Raw genomic sequence first — 25,516 nt, forward strand, 5'->3', positions numbered from 1 at the left:
TGCAATCCCTTATCCAGACTTTCTCCAACCCAATCTTAATGGTAACCAAGCACTGCCCAGTGGTCTTCCATGCACCTTATGCAATGGACAGCATGCAACATATAGTCCGCAGCATGCTTATGCTACCCTTATATTGATTGCTTTTGCTACGACAGACTTCCGCAGCTGCTCTGTTCAGGAGGTGTAGGATGGGACAGTGCATTCTGAGGCCTGCTGCTGCCTTTGTCTGTGGCCTTGGATGAATCACCTGGGTTACGTTTATCCCTCCCTGCGTCAGGCTTGTTCGTTTTTTTCCAGAAGGCCTTGGAGTCTGCCAGAGCATTCTGGGAAAGATGAACATCTTGTAAACAGGCAGCCTGTGGCCTTGGAGCCGCGTGCAGCCCTCTCTGCCTAATTTCTACCCAGGTACTTGGCAGGCAGGTAGAAAGAGAGGCCTGCTCCTCCTGCTTTTTGGGTTCTGTCCTGTCCATCTGACAGGATCTCTTGCAAAGGAGTAGCGGCGCTTGACAGGCAATGATGCCTTCCCTGCCTGCTGGTATAAAAGGGCAAGTTCCCTCAGGCCTCCTTGTCGCGACTGGAACTCCTCTGCTTCCCTGTTGTTGCTTCTCTGTCCCCTGGTTAGTGATCCGTTAAAGCCAGGACAGATACCCGGAACATCTCCTTCCTAGCCCTACCTCACTGGGGTGGTAGGCAGGTCACGCTGACCCAGATTTCAGCACAGCATACCTGCCGGTGCCTCTCAGGAAGTCTCCTCCTCTGCCTGCGTTAATCATAAATCCACCCCAATCTCCTTGGTAACCTAAGCGGGGGCTTGCCTTGTGATTCTCACTCTGTGGGACATCCTTCGGGGTGAAGGTCGCTTGCTTGATGGCTCCCTGCTTGGGGGGGGGGAGCCATCTCCCCGCTACGGGGGTGTGTGTGTGATGAACCTGCCACTCGCAAGGTGAGTTCCTGGGATCTGACAAGGGAGGAGAGACAGACACACAAAGAGAGGGAAAGGGAGCGGATGCTTCTCCTTGTAAGTCTCTTCTTCCTTAATACCTTTCCTCCACTGCTGAATTCCCTTAGAAATAAACAGCTTGCCACATAAACCATGCCCTCCTCCCCTCTCACTTGTAACTTGACCCTCCTTGTGGGCCTAGAGTTATTTTTAACCTCCCATTGACCCGCATAACTTTTTTATTATTGTTGTTCATTAAACGATGCCAGTCTGGAGATAGGAGGCCTTGAATTGGCTCACGGCTTCTACATCCCCTGGATTAAGCGCTGCAAGTCCTCCCACTTGCTTCCTGTCCTTCAGTTCAGGTAGCACTTTGTCCAACCTCCTCCTCCTCTATTTTTCTCCTAACCTGCATCTAGATCCACTGACAGTGGGAGAGCTCTGCTGGACAAGGTAAGTGTTCCTCTGGCATTCCCTCTCCACATTCTGGCATTTGGCTTGCTGGGAGGTGGAACACGTCCTGGAAACTTTTAATTACAGCCAGTCTAATCCTGTAACACTGAATCTTGCTGTCTCAATGCATCCTCCTTTTAAAACAGAGCCATAAAGGTGGGAGGGAAGTTTTTGTGGGAAACTTGAGACAGGAGAGAAGAACGCCTTTTTGACTGACAGAAGTTGGGACCAGAAGGTGAGGGAGAGTAAGTTGCCTTCAGGGAAAGATTTCAGATTCAGTCTATAGAACTGAGAAGCAGGTGTTGGGCAAAATCCTTCTGGCTAGAGACAGATCATCACAGTGGATAATACTGAGCAAAGTGGACCGATGATCTGGATTAGGCTCACACATCTTCCCATTTTCAAGGAGTAGAAGCTATTAGATAGTAAACAGTTTGGAAGCAGGATAAGCTCTGGGGTCCCCAATAGTGCCCTCCTCTTGGTGCCAGCCAAGATCCCCTGACCCCATTTTTTTTAAGAAATTGAGGCTTTTTGTGATGAGGAGAGTGGGGTTTTTTTGCAGGGGAGACATTGCCTGCTTTTTGTATCAGTTTTATTTCTTTTGAGTGGGTAGGTGTTTAGTCTGGTTTTTGGGGAGGAGGGAGGGGTGTCTGAGCATCACCCATTTTTCTTCAGTGAAATGGGTATTCTTAGATTTCTGACTGTTTGCTCAGATTGAAAAGGTTGGAGACCCTGGCTATATGCTATACCCTTTCACTTTGTGGTGTTAATCGGAAGGGTGGTCACCACCTTCCCCTCTGCTTCCCACTGCACCAAAATGAAGTCCTTCCACCACCCCATTCTGCTATGACTGCGCATATGACAGGATAGTTGAAGGAATGTATAATCCGTATTAAGGGACATTGAGTGTGGTCTGTATGCTTGTTTCTGTAGCAGATAGATCAGGAACGGAGAGAGGAAATGTTGGAGTTCTGTCCCAAAATCTGAACCACAAATTGACTGGTATGAGGTCTTGAGGGCTGGAAAGTGTTTCCAAGTAGCTCAGAGGTTGTGCGACGGCATTCCCTTCAACTCCTGTGCTTTCTTGCCCTGGCTTTGCTTTCTTTCCTAGGGTGGAACAAGAGGGAAATCACAGCTTTTCTTTGGGTTCTGAACACCATGCATAGAAACTGCCTGCATATCGATCACCTATGGAGACAGTACCTCCTCCTGCTGCTTGTCGTCTGGGGGTGCTCTGGGACAGGTAAAATCTAACAGAGTGGCTATTGTAAACATTTAAATGGGCTGCACAATAATTATCCACACCAAAGGTGTAAAACGTTTTGCTAAAACCAAACCAAACCAAAACAAAACAAAACAAAAACATTATTGTAGGGGAGCTATCCAGGATACATTGCTGTATGTATCAGGATGTGTAGATGTAAAAAAGAAATTAGCAGTCTTAAAATACATTTTTCTTTGCAACCTTGAATGTAGATCAGGTCTTTCAACTTTGCTAAATAGACATGTGTGCGCTCATACAGAGCCATTTGGACAGAGCCATTTGGACATTGTCAGAGTATAAATGTATTCAATGGGGTTTTATACTAGGGGTTTGAGGGACGTGGGTGGTGCTGTGGTCTAAACCACTGAGCCTCTTGAGCTTGCGGATCGCAAGATTGGCAGTTCAAATTCACACAATGGGGTGAGCTCCCATTGCTCTGTTCCGGCTCCTGTCAACCTAGCAGTTCGAAAGCATGCCAGTGCAAGTAGATAAATAGGTACTGGTGCGGCGGGAAGGTAAACGGCGTTTCCATGTGCTCTGGTTTCTGTCACAGTGTTCCATTGTGCCAGAAACAGTTTAGTCATGCTGGTCACATGACACAGAAAAGCTGTCTGCGGACAAACGCCAGCTCCCTCAGCCTGAAAGCAGAGATGAGCGCTGCACCCCAAAGTCAAATTCAACTGGATTTAACCATTCATGGGTCCTTTACCTTTACCTTACTAGGGGTTTCCCAATTCTGCATGATGCTTCTGATGCCTTTTGTCCTGCTTCTCTTTATTGGATGTACCTTCAGTGAGCAGCTTGGATTTACAGAGTATCCTTCATTCTGTACCTGCTTATTTTCCACAGGATGCATTTTCAGTTCCTTGATAACCAAGTACACACAGCTAAGGGCACTTTTAACCTGCAGCTCGGCACTCAGTATTTGTTTTTGACATTGATTACCATAGGGCAGGTAGATGCTGCCTGTGGGTTGTTTATAGCACGGAGGCTCTTAAGCTATCTGCTCAACTCATAGCCAGCTGACCATGGTTGCTTCCTATAAAGAGAAGAGTCCAGGCTTCCAAAGTTGACCAGGAGTCATAGTTTCTGTTCTGAATGGTGAGGGGAAGGCACTCTGCCCTTGCTGTAAGGTACTTCTGCTATTTCTTCACATTCCCAAATTGGGGGGGAAACACCCATGTTGAACACTCCTGCAGCTGTACTTTGGTACCTGGTACAGCTCTCTGTGGGTTGCAGGTGGCGCTGTGGGTTAAACCACAGAGCCTAGGACTTGCGGATCAGAAGGTCGGCAGTATGAATCCCCACAACAGGGTGAGCTCCCGTTGCTTGGTTCCTGCTCCTGCCAACCTAGCAGTTCGAAAGCATGTCAAAGTGCAAGTAGATAAATAGGTACTGCTCTGGCGGGAAGCTAAACGGCGTTTCTATGTGCTGCTCTGGTTCGCCAGAAGCGGCTTAGTCATGCTGGCCACATGACCCGGAAGCTGTATGCCAGCTCCCTTGGCCAATAAAGCGAGATGAGCGCTGCAACCCCAGAGTCGGTCATGACTGGACCTAATGGTCAGGGGTCCCTTTACCTTTACAGCTCTCTGTTCCTTTCTCATGGTGCCAGTGCATATTCTTTCACATGGAATGTTAAGGCAGGTTGAGTTGGTAGAATCCTCATGTGCTAAATGGAATTGTACCATTTCAGGCTGCAGATGGTGTGTGTGTTTTTAAACCCCTCCCCCCTAAAGCTGTCTGTGTGTAAAATTCTAGTACATTGAGGAGAAAGAATTAGCTGCCTGGGGCAACTTAATAACTCTGCCCAGAAGCATAGGCAGAAACGAGAGAGCCCAGGCCAGGCAGCTCCTGAGGTCGCCCTGAGAATATTTGGTAGCTTTTGTTCTTTCCAGTATTTTAAATTGAAAATTGCCTTGGTAGAAAGGCAACAAACCAGCCCAGCCTGCTCCCTACTGTGTTAGCTTTCCTATTACAAGGAACTTTTTACATTGTAGTCTCAGAATAGTATATAGTCTGGTCTGCCACCACATTCTCACCCAGTCTTATTGTTGTGTATGTAATGTGTAGCTCCTGTGCAGGGCTAGCAGCTTCCCTGTAATTATTTAATTCATAAAATGAATGGTCAGTGGTTAGAGCACCTGCTTTGCATGACGTAGGTCCCAGCTTCATTTCCCAGCATCTTCAGGTAGGACTGAGGTTGTCCCTAGAGAGCTGCAGCCAGTCAGTGCAAAAGACAATACTCTCATCTTCATAATGAAAACAGACTTTAAATAATAATTCTCTTTAATAGGGTTGAGTGCCAAACATGACCACTGAAAAACAAGAGGAGTGCCATCAACATGCCCAGGAGAAACGGGGGGGGGGGTGGAACTAAAAGGGAGGACCCCCCCCCAAAAAAAACACTTTCCCACCCAGCAAAGGCTCTACATGCTGAGTATCCTTTGGAAAAGGAATTTAAAGGGAAGGGGGAGACTGAGCCCCTTACAGTTTATAGTATCTTCGTGGAAGGAAAGGATAGCTGACTGAAAAAGAAACACTTTTTTTCCCTTGTACAACTTGTACAATCTAAAAATAAGCCAGTAAGTCATTGTTAGGAGCAATTCACAGTGACCCTCCCCCCTCAGTGTGGGGACCATGAAATGCGCACCAATCCATTTCTGTCCCATCATACTAGTTCCCCCAGAGTTTCCTTGTTGTTTTATTCCCCCCCCCCCCATCGTCCTCAGTCATTGGCCAGATATTCCATATTTTTTGTTTCTCAGACACAGAATGAATTATGCAAAAAAAAAAGAAAAAAGAAAAAAAAGAAAAAAAGTTAAGCTGGTGTATCATTTTGAGCTCAGGCACCTGAGCACTTTGTGTTTGGGGAGAAGGGGATGCCAAACGTACACAGTTTTGGAAACTACTTTTCTGAAGCCCCGTTTCTTCCAGCATTGCTCTTCTCCTTCCCCTGCAGCCTCCTGGCACCATCTCGCTTGCCTCCCCATGTCTGCCTCTACCCCACACCCCGTCCTCGGCTTCTGGGAATCACTGCGAAAAGGCAACGGATGCACCAGCCGGGGCCGCTCTACCCTGGGGCAAGAAGTCCATGTCATCAGCCTGAAGAAGGGATTGCCGGCAAATGGCCAGGTATGGGAGATCCCCACCCATACCACCTTGCCATGTATGAGGCTGTATGATGGGTCTCGCTACAGCTCCATTGGATACCCAAACAAGATGGCAGTTCAGCTTGGCACTACGGTTCAAGGTGTCTCAGTCAGTCAAAAAGGCAAAACTCTATTTCAAAGACATCTGAAGGCAGCCCTGTTTAGGGAGGTTTTATAATATTTAATGCTGTATTGTTTTTAACACTTGATTGGAAGCCGCCCAGAGTGGCTGGGGAAACTCAGCCAGATGGGTGGGGTATAAATAATAATAAATTATTATTATTATTATTATTATTATTATTATTATTATTATTATTATTATTATTATTAAATCACATCTTCACAGTTGTCAGGGCCTGGCAGAAGTCTCTCTTAAGTCACAGAAGGGTTAGGTTAGCCAAGTTGTGAGAAGCAAAGAGGAAGACTCTGCGCAGGGCCTGCTTAGAGCTGGGGGTGGGGACAGACCTCACCTGCTGAACATCCAAGGGGTAAATTGCTTTGATCATGCATGTCTCCTTGATCCTCTTTCAGGTAACTCTGATAACTCTGGACCCAGATCCCCTCGACAGAGCCCCCATCTTTGTGCTGTATTCCCAGAAGCCTGTGCGTTGGGTGTTGCTGTCTCCCCCTGGAAAAAACTGGACCTTCCAGGTGAGATGGGATAGAGGGCCAAAGGGCCTGCAGAACATCATGGGGATCACTGAGCCAGGCCCTGCCGAGGGGGTCGTTGGAGCCCCTACTCTACGCAAGCATAGAAGATGAGCGGCAGCTATGGGAAGGGTGGATGGAAAAGCTAATTTGCTACCTTCATAGCACTTTAACAAAATACTTTCTACCTCTGTTTGTCTTCAGAACCATCTTGTGTAGTAAGTTACTATTCTTCCCATTTTACAGATGGGGGAAATTGAGGCTGAGGGAGGCTTGCCTAAGGCTGTGGCTGAGGTGGAACTTGAACCCAGATCTCCCAGACTAAAGTGCAGCACTGTTCAACCTTAGTGCACTCCCCAGGGTGGGGTGTCAGAGAGTGGGGAGGTCCTCCAGGCTAGTATATTTTACCTTTGCCTTCCTCCTATCTACAGGTCTCCCCCGGCTCTAATGTTTCAGCCCCAGGGCCAGTGGCTTCTGCGGAGACCAACTTACCAAAGACGCCCAAACGCCTGCTGAAGTGGGCACGGAGGGAGCATGGAGGGGTCACCTCTCTGGCTGAATACCGTGGAGTCAACAGAATCTACACACGCCTGGGGGCTGGCATGGGCGATGAGGGTAGATATCGGCTCTGAGGGAAAGGGTGTCATTATGGCTGTGTGTCCTGCAATTCCCCTCATCCCTGACCACTGGCCCCCCTGGCTGGGGCTGATTGGAGTTGCAGTCCAGCAACATCTGGAGAGACACATGTTCCCCATATTCGCTACTGCAGTGTGATAAGCAGGAGGAAGGAAGGCAGCTGGTCTTTTGGGTCCTGGGCTAATGCAGTAACTTTGTGCAGGTCTGGGTCTGGTCAGTGCTTGGCAGGGAGACCATCCAGGAAGGAAAGATCTGTGCACTACAATCATAGAGGGAAGATGGAATATATACACGGCACAGATAAATAAGACTCACCAGTATTAACTGGAGAGCAGTTGCCAAAGAGTTTGCATTGCTTGCAAACAAAAAAGAGTAAATCGCAGCAGCTCTTCTGTGACCATTCAGTCCAGATGCTTCATTCCTTTCCTTCTCCAGATAGGATTGCCCCAGCCACTTGCAGATTAAGTAGGAATTTCCTGACCCCGGTGCACTTTGCCTCCAAGTGCCAACTCCAGCCTCTGAGAGTTTGCCTGCATCCTGACCCTCCGCAAATCCTTGAAGTTCACATCATCCTCTCCAAAGGAGTTGCACCAAGGTGCGTATCAGGCAGGTGTCGCCGGAGCTTCAGCATGCGGCTGTTGAACCGGGGTGTGTGTGTGTGTGTGTGTAGCGAAATGTTCATAATGAGATGCCATGTGTTGAACAGGGAGGTTGAAATTGTCCTTAGTGTAGATGGGGGGAAGGGGGATGGTGAGGAAGAATGAAACCTGTGCAAGAAGCTGCGTATGATAAGTGACCCTTGTGTTAAAGATATAAACAGGAACATGGAAGCTGGTTCATCTAGCCTAGTACTGCTGACACGGACTGGCAGCAGATCTCCCATGTCTTTCTCAGCTCTGTCTGGAGATGATGGGGATCGTATCTCTGACCTTCTGCATGCAGAGCAGTTGCCCTGCCACTTAGCAATGACACTTCCCCCGAAAATCAAGGCCAGACGGACACTGAGACCCTGAGCCAAAAACGAGTAGTGACAGTGGCTGGTATTAGGCCTTGAATATTGGGCAGGGGTCTCTTGAGTTGGGGGACGGGTGGCGTGGGGCTTCTCTGTCTTCCATCATGTGCTTAATCCTGTTGTGGTGGGTGGACAGCCTGCTCTCTTCTAGGCCCACCCTGGCTCATTTGACTGTGGAACTTCATGCTGTCCGAAGGCCCCCCCACTGGGGACTGATCTTGATACTGAAGAGTGAGGGAGCTGCTGAGTGGATGGTTCACACCCACCGCCTCACTGGCCGGCTGCATGTCCTGGTAGGGGCAGGGCATAGATCTGTAACGCTCTCAGCTAATGCGCTTCTCTCTCTCTCCCTCCCCAAGTTGGTGGCAGTGGCACACATCTGGAAGGGAGCAGGGCACACATGTGCTCAAATCCAGATACAGTGGTACCTCAGGTTACAGGCGCTTCAGGTTACAGACTCCGCTAACCCAGAAATAGTACCTCAGGTTAAGAACTTTGCTTCAGGATGAGGACAAAAACCATGCGGTGGTGGCGTGGCGGCAGTGGGAGGCCCCATTAACTAAAATGGTACCTCAGGTTAAGAACAGTTTCAGGTTAAGAACGGACCTCCAGAACGAATTAAGTTCTTAACCTGAGGTACCACTGTAGATGCATTATGCAGAATTGCAACCTTTCCTAGAGGAAGCAGTTTGGTAATTTTAGATGCTGGACTTAATACTATTATAAGGGTTATATTATGGAGGGTTCCTTCTGCTAAGTCCTGCCTTCACAGGCCCACTAGCGAGCTTTGCCAACCCTCTTCCATAAGCTTCCCCTGCATTCTCCCTATAACTCTAGGCTTGCCTCCTCCTCCTCCTCCAGCCTTATTATTTTTCCTGAAGTGAGCCAAGGAGTCTTACTTCCTGGCTCCAACTCTCCACCCCACTAGGCTACTCCCTCTTGGGAGTTTGTCTCCATGCTGCCATTTGATTCCCCTGGACCGTCTCTTGTTTATGGTGTGCCTGCTGCTGCTGCTGCTCTCCATGTCTGGGCCTTGTATATGTAACTCAGGCTGGGATTCCTTTCTAGGCTTCGCACAAAGTCACAGTCAGCAGCACAGAAATGGATCTGCCTCTGACTGTGACCCAGCGGATGTCCCCTCGGCTGACGACCCTCGACCCTTTGCAGTTTGCAATGGAGCAGAATCTGCCTGCCTTTACGTCCTACGTTGAGGCTGAGCGGGTGAACAGGTTTCTCCTTTTTGTTGGGATGAATGGTAGGTTTGGAGAGATTCAATGGACATGAATGGGAAAAGTGCCCACCAGAGAGCTTAGAGGCAAACCACTAGTGACCGCTGCTGCAGATTCCTGGCATTTATATTCCAGTTCCTTCTGCACCATTTTACCCTAGGCTATACAACCTCCAGTTTTATTTTAGGAATGCACCAAATCAAAACATTTTCAGCATGAAAATTATGCTTCCAAGGGGACTGAAATGGTACATACACACCAGCCAACAGCATATATTTGTTAACAGATATTTTGCTGCTTCACTGCCATTTTCCCAAACCCTTTGGAGAGCTTATTTCCTAGTCGTTATGTGATCCCAGCCAATCAGGATTCACGTAGGGATGATAAATGGTGTCAAATAGGCAATCGGCTGTGGCTACAATGGTAAAATCAAGAAGGGCAAATGAAGCCACATTGCCTTTGTTCTGAATGCTGAACCCATGGAAGAGAACAGGAAGGCATGCCATATTATGTCAGAATGTGCAGACCTTTTACTTGGGTAACAGAAGGAATAGATATGGGGTTGCCAACGTTCTTGGGCCCATGGGCAAGTCTGCAACAGAGAAATTGTTGTGAGTACCCTGCCCTCTCCTGCAACCTATTCTATGGGCTCCAATAGAATGCTTCTTCTGAGCCTAATTTCAGTGCTGGGAGGGGAGGGTACCCTGCAGACTGTAAGAGAAGGCCTCTGTGAGCTGGGCACATGTGTTCCTTTGGGGCCACACTGGTGATGCTTGGAATAGATCATATTCTGATTAACAGCAGCAGCGTATAAGGCATATGATTGCATCACACCCACACACCTGTATTTCCTTTGTAGGGGCCACACCTCCTCTAGAAGAGCCAACACTCTTTTGGCCCATATTTTTGCATCCTCCCAGTTTCACAGCCTCTCAACAGCACTTTGCAGAAGCCAACACAGCTGGCTGGGAGGTGACAAGGCAAGACTTTGCGGGAGAGGATGGTTCCGTTACCTACCCACCGTCTACAGCCAAAACAGAGGGGACAGAATCTATCTTGTGTCTTGGGGACCAGAAGCCTATTCTTGAAAACCAGGACACTCAGAGCGTGAGTAGCCAAGGATGACATCTCCAGATGGACAGAGGGAATCTATTTCCTACAGTGCCATTTCATGTGGATGTGGATGGGCGGGTATTCTCTTGTCATTGTACATCAATACCGCTCCACAGACCTGTTTTTCTCCTGCAGGTCTCCTGTATTTCACCTTCTCCAACCCAGATATCTCCCTCAGAAGCTGCAACGGCCTTTCAGGATCCCCACCTTCACCTTGGCAATGCCCTCCTTAACCTAGAGCTCTACAACACAGAGGCTTTTGCCAAGCAACTTGGACCTTTTGTCGTCTCAGCCAACAGCCTCGTCTTTGTGGAGGTAAAGCGGACGAGGAATATGCAAGAGCTGGCATTGGATGCAGCAGTTACACACCAGAATCTTGTCCCTAAGTGATTCCTCCTCTGTCCAGAGATCTGGTGGTTTGCAGCACTCCCTGTCTCTCTCAGAGCCTCAAACAGGGCAGTTGACCTGCTTGTTGCTTTATGGGGGGTGATAAACTTACACTGCAGCTCTCAAAGGGATGAAGTAAGAGGGGTGATTTGCCACCACGTTTTAGCAGCTTAGAATGGCAACATGCATCCCAGGGAAGCAAAACATGCATCTGTAAGCAAAAGAGCAAGGAATAGACTAGGCAGATTTCATACTGAGGCCCAATTCAAGGCCCAACTTTATGGTTGGTTGGCAATGAAAAAATAGGTATAAAAAGAGAATTCCTGGATGCCAAGAACCAGGTCTGGGGCAAGTATTCTTTGGTGAGAGAACCCCAGCAGAAATTTAAAATAACAAACACCTAGCAAAGTAAAGCGTGGAAATATAGGTTGTCATTCTTAGAATATAACTTTCTAAGTTCCTTCCAAAATTCCCCTCTTCTCTTAGCATAGAAAATACCATGTGTGGGGCAAGTTAAAAATGGTTTACTTACAAACTCTCCAAAGATCAGATTCATGTGCTTTTCAATGCAGCATTCAGAAAACGTCAGCAGCAAAACTTGCACTTGTGTTTGCAGACTAGATGGTGTTTCCTTTTTCCTCCAGGCTTCCTTGGCAACCTATGACTCGTCTCTCAGCTTCACCATCCAGAAGTGCTTCATCTCTAGCTCCTCAGATGCTTCAGAGACCTCGGTGTATCTGCTGGTCCAGCATGGCTGTCCCGTGGCTGCCGCCCAAGTCAGGCTGTGGAAACCCAAGCTGCCAGGCCAGGCCCAGGCGTTGCCTCTGGGGTACCAGGAACGCCAGCGACTGAGCTTTGTGTTGAAACCCCGGTCCAATGCCTCCATCCACTTCTTGCACTGCCGTCTGAGCCTCTGCAGCAGGGGGTCTCAGGACTCCGCCAGACCCAAGGGCGCAATCCCCAAGGTCTCTGGCTCCCTGGGCTAGGGAACCCTGTCTTCTAGCAGCTGTCTGAGGGCCTGATAGCGCTACTGCTTCAGAATAGGCTCTCCTGATTGGGGATGCTTAGGGAGGAAACTGATATGCCACAGCAAGCTCTCCACATGGCCCAGAGGTAGCCAAAATGGTGCCCTCTGCTCGATGATGACACTGGCTTCATAATTCCCAGCACCTCAGCTAGCATGGCCATTGGCCAGGGGTGATGAAAATTGTAGTCAATTGGTATCTAGGGGGGCACCATGTTGGTTACCCCTTAGCTTATTATTACTGCCTCCTCTGAATGGCAGTATCCCTCAAGTGTTTCAAGCAGAGGTCTTTCCTTTGATATGTTTGGCTGGGGGCCCCTCTGTGTGCTTTGCCCCTCAGCTATGACTGGCCCCTTCCAGAAATCCTTGGTCCATCTCTGCTTTGAGGGTGGAAGGCCTCTTTATTCCAAAAGATGGAATCAAGAGGAAAGCGAAACCCCTTGGAGGGGTGGAAACCCTCTGGAATGGGCCTGTGCAAAAGAGCCTCCCTGTTAGCTGTAGAAATGAGCTGGCTGGGCTTATGGAGAAGCAGGTGGGATGTAACTAGGCCAAGGCCTACCTCCCACTGTTGGGATGAGGCACTCTTCTGAGGCAGGTTTTTGTTTCAGTGTCGGTCTGAGAACGAGGCCTGCAGCGGAGAAGAGGAGGCGGTCCCAAGCCGCTTCCAGCGCACCATCACAAAGCCTATGCTAGTGACTGTGGAGACTCCGCTCCGAGCTGCCTTTCCTGGCCCGAAACCAGGTACTTTCCTGTGGGTTCTAGATAGCAGCTAGAAGAGAGTTGTTGGCTTGAAGGCCTTGCAGTTCAGCACCCTGGCTCCATGCTGGAGAGAACTGCCCTGCAGAGTGAGTGAGGAACTGAAAGAAACGGATGGGGGAGTCCTGCTTGCTAGGGAGATGGAAGCGTCTTGGTGTGCATCTCTCCAGAGCAGAGGTGGTGGACCTGTAGCCCTCTAGATATTCTTGGACTCCAGCTCCCATCACCTCAAGCCAGCATGGCCAATGGCAAGGGATGATGGGGCTTGTAGTTCACCAGCATCTCCTACCCAGGAGATTGATGCCTTGGCTCTCACCATGCTACAAGCTCAGACTTTGCCAATGACATCTTACATGTTCATCCTGAGTGAAGCAAAGTAGCAATGATGGGCAGAGTTATGCACTCATTCCTTTTCTCCCCCTTGCCACCCGGAGGCTATTTTCTTCAGACACTCCCTCAGATTATCTGTTCCTTCCTTGACTTTGGTGTCTTTTTCTGCAGCTAATGTCCCAGACAAACAGCAAGGAAAAGCACCAAAGGATGCAGCCCACAAGCGGAAGACTCAGGTAGTCCGAAGTAAGTAAACATCCCCATGATCTCTTGCTGGCCTTGTTTCCCGGGGATTTGGGGACTGAAATCAGTTTTAGACTGGGATTCTACTCCTGGCTCTGGGGGGGGGGGGAGTGGAGTTGAGGATTCCTGCTGCTGTGGGTTGGAGCAAGAACTCTGATCCTCAGACTTTTTCATTCTGTATTACCCCATTTCTGGCCCTGGCCCATCTCCCCTTCCTGGACAGAGAGTGAGAATGAATTTTCGTGCTCTTTCTCCACACATCCTCCCCATTTCCCGCTTCTCTATAGCTGCAGCTACGCCAGGCCAGACGGTCCCTGCAGTAATTGGGATAGCTATTGCAGCCTTCCTCATCGGCATCTGCCTCACTATTGGGCTCTGGCTCATTTACACCTATACAGGTGGGTATGAGGAGGCTCCCCTCAGTGCTGTAGGTACCACCTATTTTACTTGAATGATTGATTTTTGGCAAAGCCTGGGGGAGCACACCTTAGCATTTCTGTAAAGGTAGACTGGGCCTCATGTCCGAGATGGGAAAACTCCAAATTATAGATCATGACACCTTTCATCAACCTATTGCCTTCCAGCTGTTTTGGATTTTAGCTCTCATCACTAGCCAGCCATGCTTGCTGGGCCTGGACCAGGAGTTGTTCTCCCAAGCATCTGGAGGGCACCAGGTTGGGGCTGGTTGGCTTCTGCCAACTGTCTGCCTCCATCTCTTCCGTCAGAGACAGAATATGCATTATTCAGTCACATGTACACAGGTTGAGTTACAGTAGGGCATGGATCTTGGGGTGGAAGCTGGCAGCCAAATGATCCCCATTGCAGTTGGTTTCTAGGAAGGATCATGACCCTTAGGCGATCGAAGATGCAGCAGCTGAAATACATATTGGAATCAATGTTACAAAAAAGTCTGGAGGGGATTATGTGTCTGGGAAATTTGCATCATTATTCATATTGGTCTGCCTTTGCACAGTTGTACTTGTCCACCCATCCACCATGGAAAAAAGAAATAGAAACAGAACAAATAGGATGATAAAAAGGCCAGACAGTCAAAGGAGGAAAGTAAAGGTCAGAGGGGAGGGAGAGGGATTTATGTGCACATCCATGATATTGATCCCCGTCTGCTTTTTATTTCTGGTTATTTTTTATTATTAGACAGTGCACATGCATTTTCACACCTTTCTCTGAAATGAGGCGGTCTGAACAAAGCTTTAATTACTAAATTTTAATGCCAGCCTTGAACTCGTAGGTGAGTCGGCTTCCGGGAGGAGGAGCCAGCCTGCAGCTGAGACAGGTAAGGTGACACATTGGCTTTTGAGAAATCCTTCATTTGAGCAGAGGCTTTGATTCTGCACTCATTTCCATCTCTGGCTGTGAATGGAATCAGTGGTGCACGCTTATATTAACTTTTAATTATTTTTCAATGTTTAATTATTTCAAACTGGTTCTTTAATTGATAATTTCAACATTATAAGCACCTTAGATGTTTGACTACAACTAAGCAGTATACAAAATTTGTTAAATAATAATGAATGCATATTGCATGGGTGTCCAGTTCAGCAACCACAGGCACATATGCACCTTGAGACCTTCCTGGTGCCTGCAAGTCCCCTTCCCTCTGCTGAATAAGGCTTCCAAAAAGTCACCTATTGTAGCTAATATAAGGCAGGGAGAGTTATCTTCCAGCTATACCTGGAGATGCTGGTGAACTGAACCTGGGACCTTCTGCATACACCTGGACTCGTTTGAAGCATCCATAATGCAAATGCACTTGGAGTGGGCAGAGCCAGGAATTCAACTAAGCTGTCCTTACTACAGCAGGTTGCTGTATGCAAGAGAGCCAGTTCATTGCCTCCAGGATTAGCCAGTTTTAAATATACCCAAGCTAGGGCAGTTTTGCTTCATCTCAATACTTAAAAGTGGAACATTATAAATATGCTAAGGCTTGGAGAAGCTAACATATGCAAATAGGAAGAGGGTGCATTTGCTTACCTCTGGAAGGGGGTTAGTGTGGTGGTGAGATGGATGGTTGCAGTGCAGTTGGGGGCGGGTGGGGGGCACTGCTGCATTTTCTTTCTTCCTCCTGCTAGACCCTGTAGGACCATCTGCTCCAAAGCGTGAAGACACTTTGTCAGCTCCAGCTGCAGCTGGCCCTGCACGTCGCACGTGGTGCTCTACCCTAAGAAGCCTCTACCGAAGAAGGTAACTAGATTTCAAAAAGTTCATGGGAGGAATGAATTTGGAGAATTGGAAGGGGATTATTTATTGACTTGGATCCTTTGTGCCCCCTGCATTTCCAGAGTTTGCCTCTGCAAATATGCAGGCTTATACAAGTAGCGTGGTGATGTTTTTGAGTGATTTTTGTTGATAATAATAATACAATAATTTATTATTTATGCCCTGCCCAACGGCTGGGTTTTCCCAGCCACTCTGGGCTGCTTCCATCAAAATATTAAAATACAATAGTCCTTCAGATATTAAAAGCTTCCCTAAACAGGGCTGCCTTCAGATGTCTCCTAAAAGTCTGGTAGTTGTTTTTTCCTTTGACATCTGGTGGGACAGTATTCCACAGGGTGGGAGCCATTACCGAGAAGGCCCTTTACCTGGTTCCCTGTAACTTTGCTTCTTGCAGTGAGGGAACCGCCAGAAGGCCCTCGGCGCTGGAGCTCAGTGTCTGGGCAGAATGACGGGGGTGGAGCCACTGGACCAAGGCTGCTTAGGGCTTTAAAGGTCAGCACCAACACTTTGAATTGTGCTCGGAAATGTACTGGGAGCCAATGTAGGTTTTTCAAGACTAGTGGTATGTGGTCTCAGCAGCTGCTCCCAGTCATCAGTCTAGCTGCCGCATTCTGGATTAGTTGTAGTTTCTGGGTCACCTTCAAAGATAGTCCCATGTAGAGCGCATTGCAGTAGTCCAAGCGGGAGATAACTAGAGCATGCACCACTCTGGTGAGACAGTCTGCAGGTAGAAAGGGTCTCAGCCTGCATACCAGATGGAGCTGGTAAACAGCTACCCTGGACACAGAATTGACCTGCGCCTCCATGGACAGCTGTGAGTCCAAAATGACTCCCAGGCTGCACACCTGGTCCTTCAGGGGCACAGTTACCCCCATTCAGGACCAGGGAGTCCTCCATGCCTGCCTGCCCCCTGTCCCCCCAAAACAGTACTTCTGTCTTGTCAGGATTCAACCCCAATCTGTTAGCCATCATCCAATCTCCAACCGCCTCCAGACATTCACACAGGACCTTCACTGCCTTCACTGGCTCTGATTTGAAAGAGAGATAGAGCTTTCAGCACATTTATTTTAACTTTTAATGGACTTTTGTTGCATATTGTACTTTGTTGTCTCTGCAACTCACTTTGGGACTTGAAGCAATACACCAGTTGAATAGATGGAATTGTTCATGGGATGCATTCCATGTCTAACTGAGAGATGGAAGTCAAAACTAGTAGGGATTTTGTATTTGAAACTGGTCCTTTTGTTGTTCGTCCCATATTAGCATTCACAAATGAGATACTCCAGACCGAATGGAAGGAAATTTTTTAGGGTCAGTTATAAAAACATGCCTCTGCAGCTTTAAACACTGCAACTGTTAGCTGATGAGTCTGTGATGGTAGCACAATAACAAATATGTAAAATGTTTGCTGGACGAGAGAGGAATGGGGAGCTTGGGTCCATAATAGGTTGTCAAGAGAGGCAGGCAAAGAAGGGCCAGTGGGGAAGTCTAGCCTGTCATCCGCACTGATTTATCTATCTTATAGGTTCTAGGATGTTTTTCCTGTGACCAAGCACCTGTTTCGGTGAATCCGCTTGCATTCCCCTGTACCAGCAACTCTTTCAGGCCACAACATCTTTATGGCTTCAGTCCAGCAGCACAACCGATTCTGAATCAATACCTTTCGACACTGGAAAACTTCAGACTTTAAGCTTTAGCTTAAATAAGCAATTGTGTTTTCTGGCAGTTGTATGGGATTTTCATTGCTTTGGGTAGCTGCCTGGAGAGAGCTGTGCTGCTTCTTCATTGAGTTTTGCTCTTCGTTTCTGCACTGCTAAGTGTGGACTAAAAGGCAAACTCAGGCTGAAATCTTCGCAGAATGTTTGCACTACTGCCCCTCATCTTTGGGGAAGCTGTTAGCTACCATTGTGGCCTTGCAATCGCTCTTAGGCCTGCTTCAGCACTTTGGGAGAAGAGAACCATCGTTGCATTTGGCTGACATTGCCATTGGGGATTTGGTTGTTGCTTCCTATCTGACTATAGTAATACCTTGTACTCTCTTTGTAGGAATGTTATTTTGGGATATAAATGGTAGTTTTCATGCCATTGCCCAGCTTCACAAGGAAACAAAGCTGATTGCTCCACAAAATGATTCAAATTCTGAAACCTTTTGGGTCTTTTTTTTTAGTTAACCACCTTGCAAATGATAAGTTTCTCCAGTTTTATTAAACAGATGTGCAAGAGAGTTGCTGAGGCTCTTTCAATAGGCAGTCAAGTGCCCCCATTGCCTTTAAACACCACTTGTTCCCTGCTTTGTCTACAGAAGCCTGATTCAATAGGATAGACAACTGGAAAGTATGTACTTGAGAATTTGGCTGGAGACAGAGTAAACAGCCTCTAAATCTTGTGTGTGATCATAAGTGTGGAGAGAAAAGGTGAATGTTGCTTTTGGTATATTTTCTTCAACAAATACAGAAATAGCATGCAATCAATTCCACCCATAAACTGTGCTATTGTGGGGAAGGAAATGCTGTATTTTGGGCAGGGATGGTGAACATGTGATCCTGCTGGACTCCAACTCCCATCTCCTCCAGCACCGGTTACACGGACTGGGGTTGGTAGGAGTTGGGAGTCCAACCTCCCTGATGTTGCCAGAGATTTTGCATGAGGCTTGGGAGTCTTGTGTCACCGTATTTCGCGCTCTATAAGACGCACCAGACCATAAGACGCACCTAGTTTTTGGAGGAGGAAAACAAGATAAAAAATATTCTGAATCTCAGAAGCCAGAACAACAAGAGGGATTGCTGCGCAGCGAAAGCAGCAATCCCTCTTGCTGTTCTGGCTTCTGGGATAGCTGCGCAGCCTGCATTCGCTTCATCAGATGCACACACATTTCCTCTTACTTTTTAGGAGGGAAAAAGTGAGTCTTATAGAGCAAAAAACACGGTACTTCAGGAAAGAGCCATTGCTTGTATTGCAGAGCTTTCAGCCTGATATGCTGTCATGTTTGTAAGTTTTGTGAATTAGGTGGATACCATGATCTAGGCCTCCACGCAGCAAATGTAACCCAGAACTCCCACATGGGCAGGTAGTACAAGTCTTTTGTAGAGGAAACTATGCGCTGGGCACCCACCCAATGCACGCAGGTGTGGTTTTCTCAGTGACTAACACCCACCATCACCACTGAAGTCGGAGACAGAATTATTAAGACAGTGTAAATAGTTTATTTCGTCGTTTTTTTGAAAGTACAGATATTATTTTGTACAGCAGTATTTGTTTTAAAATGGGTGTGGGCTGAAAAGAATGGCAGTTTATATTCTGAGGAGCAGAGAAGGGACACTGGTACATAGTTACACTAAACGCATGACTTGAGGAACAGTTGGGGGCTATGAGGAGAGAAAGTTTCCTTCCAACCTGGAAAGCCCTAACACTGCAATGTGCACATTCCCTTTGGATAGATGCAGCTGTGGTACTGGAGCCGTGCAGAATACAGGGGCTTTCAACCACATAGTCATTTCATACTGTTCCACAGGATGGTATAAAATTGGAGCTGGATTTTTAGCTAAAGGTGTGGCAAATGTGTACCACTACCTCCAATGCTGCTTTATATCAGCTGGGCAACTGCTCCCACTGGATTGGAGCAATTCTGGATTTTAAGGTGAACTTCAGAAACTACCACACAAACAGCAACAATATTTTACATTTTTTTTACGCACCCAGAAGAAGTCTTTCTTTGAAACAGTGGCGACATAGGGGTAGAAGGAGCATCAGACTCACTACAGAAAACCCTAAGATAGTAACCAACTTTTAACACGGTGGTGGTTGTTAATTATGACGTCTGCTAATACTTTTCAATGCTGAAAAAGAGTGCAGTGCTCAAATAAAACTCCTCAGCTGTGCTACCTTCTTAGTTCACTGTTCCTTTCTTTTATGGACTACTAACCTGTCCGGATGCATTGCTCCTCCTCATAGCAATGCCTGATGCAAAGTCACTCTGGTCAAGCTTAATTCTGGTGTGTGGGCATGTGTGTCGAGTCAGTGCAATAGGCCAGGTCCTAAGTGAGGTTGTATTACCAGCTCTCACAGAGATCATGAATGTGTGTGTGGGTTTAGTAGTTGTTGCAGATTGATGTAACATTCATTCTAAGGCAGACATGGCCAAACTTAGCCCTCCAGCTGTTTTTGGACTACAACTCCCATCATCCCTGGCTAACAGGACCAGTGGTCAGGGATGCTGGGAACTGTAGTCCCAAAACAGCTGGCGGGCCAAGTTTGGCCATGCCTGTTCTAAGGGCACTGGCAATGCATCTGTGGACTCCAGCTCTGCGGCTTGATTACACATACATAGTAGCAGCTTTAATGTTGCAGCAGAAAAATGTGTCTTACTCTTGCCCTAGGGCCAGGCTCTCTTATTACTTTTTTTAAAATGGCACATGGGTGTTTTATGCATACAATTTTTCCACCATGTGGAAAAAAAATATCAAACATTAAAAAGCAACACAGCAAACCATTTCAGGGGACAATGTGTGTTGGCAATTTCACAGGTGCTAACCAAGTGGGACCCACAAGCACTAACTTGGTCCATCCATGTTCCAAACATAACCAGGCAGAGCCAGTTGCCACTTTCGCTAGGACAGAAAATGTACAATTAGGTGGGTGGCAGTGCTGAAACTCTTAATTTAGCTCTGCTCTTTCTAGAATAACAAACTAGACTCTGGGGAGCACACACTCATTCCTTCAATCCTCTAGTTCTGCTTTGTCTCCAGCAGGATACTGCCGTTGCAGCTTGTACACTGGGACCTAGTCTGGGAAGTTCTGTTTAGTATAATTAACAAAGGGCCACATGATTTATTCACAAGAGTACACTCGGCCTCTCCCGCTTCTGTAGAAGGGGATGCTGTGGTGCACAAGAAGGGGATGGATGCATTCAAGGTAGAGAATAACTAGAAGTCAAGTGTCAGAGGTGGGAGAACAGCACTCCCAACCCCAGTCTAAACACAGCACCACATTGTTTTCCCTCGATGATGAAGGGAAAGAGCTACTATTAAAGTGCAAATTGAACCTTGTCAATAGCTAGTAAAGATCACACACAGGCACCATCTCCAGCCTATCCGTCCCAGGAGAACAGACTGGAGCAAGACATAACCACCTGCTCTAGGATACTGGTTTTTCCGCAATGGTGGCACCACCGTTTGCTGGTACGTAGTATAGGAATCTGTAGGCGATCGAACACAGAAGGCCAGATTCCTGATAACCTGCTGCTGTTAGAGATACAGGAGGGTCACAGGTGTAGCTCAAGAGAAGAGAAAAGGTCTGTGCAAGCTTACTTTAGGGTAGAAATAGGTGTGCAGCCCCCCCATCCTTTAAAATCCATTCATAATATTTAGTGTTATAAAAATGTAATACAAAAGTCAAAGCAAGATTGTGAGGGTGGCAGGTGGCCTAGCATGGCCTTTCTATGCCTCTTGGAGCAGAAAACCCTTGCTCCAAGACACAAACACAACGCTGCCTGAGAGGGTTTTGGGGCTGCCAGACTGGGGGGCCTCAAATCTTCTTCTATCCTCTATGCCAAGGCAGAAGCTTGCTTTGTAGTCCATGTGTGGATAGTATGCAGAAGACCAGCACTTCCACTATGCAAGTATCCATCCCATGAGCCCCCAAAACACACCATTACCTTTTAAGCCAATGATTACCACAAGAAATAGGAAAATCCCTTTGAGATCAATACAGTACTTTTTTTGTTTTGTTACCTTGATTTAAAGGGATTGTTTTTAATGACCTTAAGTAGATGTGCATGAGAAGTAAATTACTTCAATATAAGCAACAAGGTTAGGGTTTTCTAAAAAAAAAAATCAGCTACATGACCTAATGTTATTCAGCTCACTGGGGATTATCCTCACCTAGCAATTAGCCAAACTCAGTGGGGAGAAACAGGCTGCATCAGCTTGAAGCAGTGGATCGAGTCCCTTGTGCTCAGTCACAAATCATAGCAAAGTTAGAATTGCCCTTGCCCTTAATGCTTGTCATTCTTCCACGGTTCCAAGGAGTCAAATTAGGCTTTCATTAGGAATAAACTACTGTTTTTAGAGCTTTACTGCATGTTATTCAAAATAATTATTTCATCATATGGTTGTATGTTGCTCGCTCTGAGCATCAAAAGGATATAAATAAATATTCCTTGCCGGAGTGCTTGTCCCTTACTCTCCTGTTGTTGCATGGATCTAGTCTGAGAGATCAGACAACTCTGGAAGAAACCACTTATCTTGAGCACACTGTGATTTCTTTTACAATATGGAAGGGAAAATGCAAATTTCCTCTTAGGGTGTTTTGCAGGTAAAGCAGCAGTCGGAGTAATCAACTATGTAGCAACTTTTGGTCAAACATATGGCCCTGCTCTACAGCCATAGTCTCGAAACCACTGCAAGAGGGGTGACAGAAAGGTGAATAATTAATGTAGTATTACCAATGTCACTTCAGGGACAGTCATGCTAGAACAAACTTAAAAGTAAGGCCTGCACATCCAAGTGAATTTCATATGCAAAACAAAACCCAAACCCTGACAAAAACAGGCCAAAGAAGCCGCTTGGATTCGATTCTAACAAAAATATTCTCCCATTTACTCCAATGTAAATCTGAAACACTAAAGTCGACGGGGTTTTACTCCAGATTTAGAAACAGCAGCGATTAATGATCTTCCTAACATGTAGCCTTGGAGGCAGCGAGCATTCGGGTAGCACTACACAAACAAGTATCAACAACAATTGCTAGGAATTATGATGCACAAACCGGCAAACAGTTTCACAAGCCATCCAAAACTGCAAACATGTGCCCACTGCTAGCAAATAAATGAAATCAGACTGACACAAGGAGATCAAAGCAACAGTTTGGGCTGAACTCTTGTTTGGACCACATACTATGCTGCTGGATTGAGGGGGTGGGGTTGAGGGGAGACTGGAAAATGGTACAGAAAGTCACAGAGATTTGGCAATACGGTGCAGCATGTATATATAGAATACATCTATTAAAATATGCAAGGTTATACCAAACTGGAGCCTTTCCCCCAGGCATATTCATATAAGTACATACACAATACTTCAGGGCCACCCATGTGACAGGCTGGGCCAAGTGGGTGCAGGCTTGTCCTCTTGCTTCTGCAGTGTAAATGCTGGGTTAACCTCACTGGAGGAATCCAGAGTTGGGGAGGTAAAATGACCAACAAGGCTTGCCTGCAGCTAAGAGGCATGCAGCATAAAATTTGGGGAGAAAACCAAAGGAACTCCTCCTTCAACTATGGACCAAATATATTGCAAATCCATGCCAAGTGAAAAATCATGGAGACCTCTTTCAGAAAGAGAGGCCCATGCATCTCATACAGAACCTTCATTAGATTTATTGTTGCAGGTTTTAGAAATTAGGCAAAATCAAATGGAGCATAAATTTGTACAAGCTTGGTATAAGGAAACAGATGAAAAGTATGCCCATGACAACAAATGCTTCTCCTTCCCTAAAAGCAGAAGCATCCCACAGTTTAGGAACTATCTGGTACTGTCCAGGGAACATTCTCTATAACCAGGGATGTTGCCTAATGAAGCTGCCTACCTGCTCGGCAGGGTGGAAATCCTACATCTTCAAAATTCGGCATCCTTCACCGCCTCCTTCACAGACCTTCTGTGGAACCCCTCCTAACACCAGCTGGTCTCCACCTTCATTTGCAACAATGCCTTTATTCAGACACCTTGCAAGACACAATACATTTCGCACACCAGCACGTCCTTGCGATCTCTCCGTCACCAGTGGAAAGAAAGTGTGACACGAGAGAGGCCTTGCTGATTTTAATCTTGGACTCTATTGTTAAGAGGGGAAGGAGCCAATTATCAGGCTTCCTCCCCGTGTTGAAAACAAAGAGAAGGACCATGAATTGCAAATACAGAGTGATTTTTGGCTGGACCAAATCAGCACCATGCCGCTTCCCAAAGCATTGCTCCACGGGTTCCCTCTAGCTGGTGTAGCTATGTCAGCATTGGCCATGGCAAGCGTTCTTGTTGAGAAATCAATGTTTCTCCCCCACTACCCCAAACAGAGGTCTGCTTCTGTGGAGCAGAGCTACACATTATACAAGCCTGTCTGAAGGTTCACATACGTGCAGAGGCAGGAGTGGAAGGGGCACATAGGGTTAAGCACACACCTCCCACTTGATCTCCCCTGCAACCCTCCCATCCCCAACCCGATAGTGTTAGGAGGCAAACAGTGAGCTTGGAGCCTCATGTTTGCTTCATATGTAGTTCCACTACAAGAGTCTGCGCATTTTCACTAAAATAAAAAAAGATTTTTTTTAAAAAAGGGCAGAACCTGATGTCCAAGCAGCCCAAAATTCTCATCTCTTTGTTTGTCAAGAAGAAAATACTCTTCAGGCAATTCTCTCAGGTGCCTAAAAATTCAGCCACTTGCACTGGCCTTGTAAATCATGAACAGAATAAAAGTCCAATAATGGACCCTTCTTTCCTTAAAAAAACCCCCTAGGGTTTGGGTGCTTTGATGGATTGCCACCCCCCTGAAGCAAGCCAGGCATTGGTAGGAACTTTGCAAGAACCAATGTTTGAAAAGATAGCCATAAAGGTGGAATTGAGAAAGAATACTGTATCAGCTCACACAATTCCAGGCAGGGAATTCTGGAGGAACTGTCACTGACCATATGGATTAAGGCAACGCCTAAACTCCTGTAATGGTTGCAGCAGAACAGAACTTCAGGCAAAGTGAGACACAGAAGTTACCAAGGGGAACCCTTCCCTTACCACAATTAAATACAAAAGATGTCATACCTTTAGCTACAAAAGCAGTTCTGGCTGCTCCTTAAAAGTCCTCAAGATAATTAAACTTAAAGCTTTATGCCAAGCCTCCTCTAAGGGAGACGGATTGGCATTGCACAGTATAAATAAATAATATACACAGAAACAAAAATAAAATCTCTCTCTCTCTCTCTCGATCCAAGCCACCTCTTCAGAAGCACTCTCTCTATCCACCCATCCTTTCCTGGGCTGAAAACCACAAACGAGTGTGGAGGCACCCAACCTTCTTACCTCTCTGCAGAACAGCAGGGTAGGGGATCGCATATAAATAAAAGGAAGACAGACCCCTCTCATCTCTCCAAGCACAGCAAGGAGACAGAGGTTCATTACTACTGGACTGCATTTTATAGAACCAGCGGCCTGGTTGCTTCTGCTGTCCCTTCAAAGTTCTCAAGTGTGCAAACCTTTGTGTGTAAGGAGGAAGTTTTTTTAAAAAAGGAAAAAAAGGTGTGGAAATGGTGGGTGGGAGGGTGGGGGATGTGAATGAGGTCAATACATGGATTTGAACCAGTGACAATAGAGCTGGGAAAAAAGGCAGTGCAGACAATGATCAGCGGAGGTGGCCCATGTAATGCAGGCCAGCTGTAGGACTGTCCGTCCCCCATGCCATCTCGGGGGCACGGTATTCACTGGGTAAGGGGGCCCTCCGCTCTGTCTTGCGTGATCTGTCTATGAGCTCCACACCCTCAGTACAGCGTGGCCAGAGGGAGCTGGTGCCTTCCAGGCAGACTTGGGACGGCAGCACCACTTCCTCATTTGCTCAGGGCTTCTTCGAAGATGATCTCGCCATTGGGCTCGGTGGCAGAGGCAGGGTCGTCCGCATCGCTATCCGTGGTGCCGTCGCTCTCCTTGCCGGAGCTCTCGGCCCCCCGTAGAAAGTGTGTGTTGTGGGGCGACAGCGGATACAAGACATCCTGCAGGGCACCTACCACCATGGGGCTGGTCAGCAGCTCCTCGTCGGAAGAGTGCAGCGAGTCGTCATCCACCGCCAGGTGACTCACAATGTGGATGCCGTCAAAGCCCATGGAGTCCTCAAAAGGCTTCTGCCCCTTCATCAGCCGAATCTGCAGGGAGAAGGCGTTAGGGCAAAGATAGGAAGGGGGGGGGGTCCTGCGAACCCTCAGAGTACAACTCCCACTGTCTCTGACCCTTTGGCCATGCTGGTTGGGGCTGACCAGAGTGGGGAGCCCCATGGTATCCAGAGGGATGCAGGTTCCCCACGACTGCACTGGGACAGCCATGATGGACTTGGCACTCTGCCTAATGGGA

General features: G+C 47.2%; 2 protein-coding genes across 15 annotated transcripts in view; one reads left to right on the top strand and one right to left on the bottom strand.

The window, feature by feature from the left end:
- On the top strand, nucleotides 1-19,311 carry LOC310700331 (transforming growth factor beta receptor type 3-like). Of its 8 annotated transcripts, XR_014522568.1 has the most exons (19): nucleotides 1-1,305; nucleotides 2,505-2,636; nucleotides 5,617-5,789; nucleotides 6,338-6,457; nucleotides 6,886-7,069; nucleotides 7,526-7,685; nucleotides 8,239-8,395; nucleotides 9,171-9,357; nucleotides 10,191-10,438; nucleotides 10,580-10,759; nucleotides 11,476-11,796; nucleotides 12,464-12,596; nucleotides 13,113-13,187; nucleotides 13,472-13,582; nucleotides 14,434-14,478; nucleotides 15,275-15,386; nucleotides 15,817-15,914; nucleotides 16,948-18,091; nucleotides 18,357-19,311. XR_014522568.1 is itself a non-coding variant. In XM_083489621.1 (18 exons), exons 2-17 carry the CDS (start codon nucleotides 2,552-2,554, stop codon nucleotides 15,869-15,871), a joined length of 2,346 nt encoding a protein of 781 aa, XP_083345747.1. In that variant the 5' UTR covers nucleotides 1-1,393; nucleotides 2,505-2,551; the 3' UTR covers nucleotides 15,872-15,914; nucleotides 16,948-19,311. The 8 variants fall into 8 exon arrangements, 6 of the variants coding, with proteins under 6 accessions (XP_083345747.1, XP_083345748.1, XP_083345749.1 ...); XR_014522569.1 differs by lacking the exon at nucleotides 15,817-15,914 and having other exon boundaries at nucleotides 1-943; XM_083489621.1 differs by having other exon boundaries at nucleotides 1-1,393; nucleotides 16,948-19,311.
- Nucleotides 18,603-25,516, bottom strand: part of EVI5L (ecotropic viral integration site 5 like) — a 50,930-nt gene continuing 44,016 nt past the window's right edge. For all 7 annotated transcript variants that reach the window (XM_083489617.1, XM_083489612.1, XM_083489618.1 and 4 more), the window contains one exon: nucleotides 18,603-25,311. In XM_083489617.1, coding sequence (XP_083345743.1) covers nucleotides 25,000-25,311 — 312 coding nt within the window. In that variant the 3' untranslated portion in view covers nucleotides 18,603-24,999. The remainder of the gene's footprint in view (nucleotides 25,312-25,516) is intronic.

This window comes from Podarcis liolepis, assembly GCF_965112155.1.
Source record: "Podarcis liolepis genome assembly, chromosome: 2".
Lineage (NCBI taxonomy): Eukaryota > Metazoa > Chordata > Lepidosauria > Squamata > Lacertidae > Podarcis > Podarcis liolepis.

What these genes read in the sequence shown, in the direction of transcription:
- LOC310700331 (XM_083489619.1), top strand. Translation starts at nt 2,311, where the DNA reads ATGCTTGTTTCTGTAGCAGATAGATCAGGAACGGAGAGAGGAAATGTT. An exon ending in GATTGCCGGCAAATGGCCAG is followed by an intron (nt 5,790 to 6,337) that starts GTATGGGAGATC and finishes ATCCTCTTTCAG; the next exon opens with GTAACTCTGATAACTCTGGA. An exon ending in CTGGCCGGCTGCATGTCCTG is followed by an intron (nt 8,396 to 9,170) that starts GTAGGGGCAGGG and finishes ATTCCTTTCTAG; the next exon opens with GCTTCGCACAAAGTCACAGT.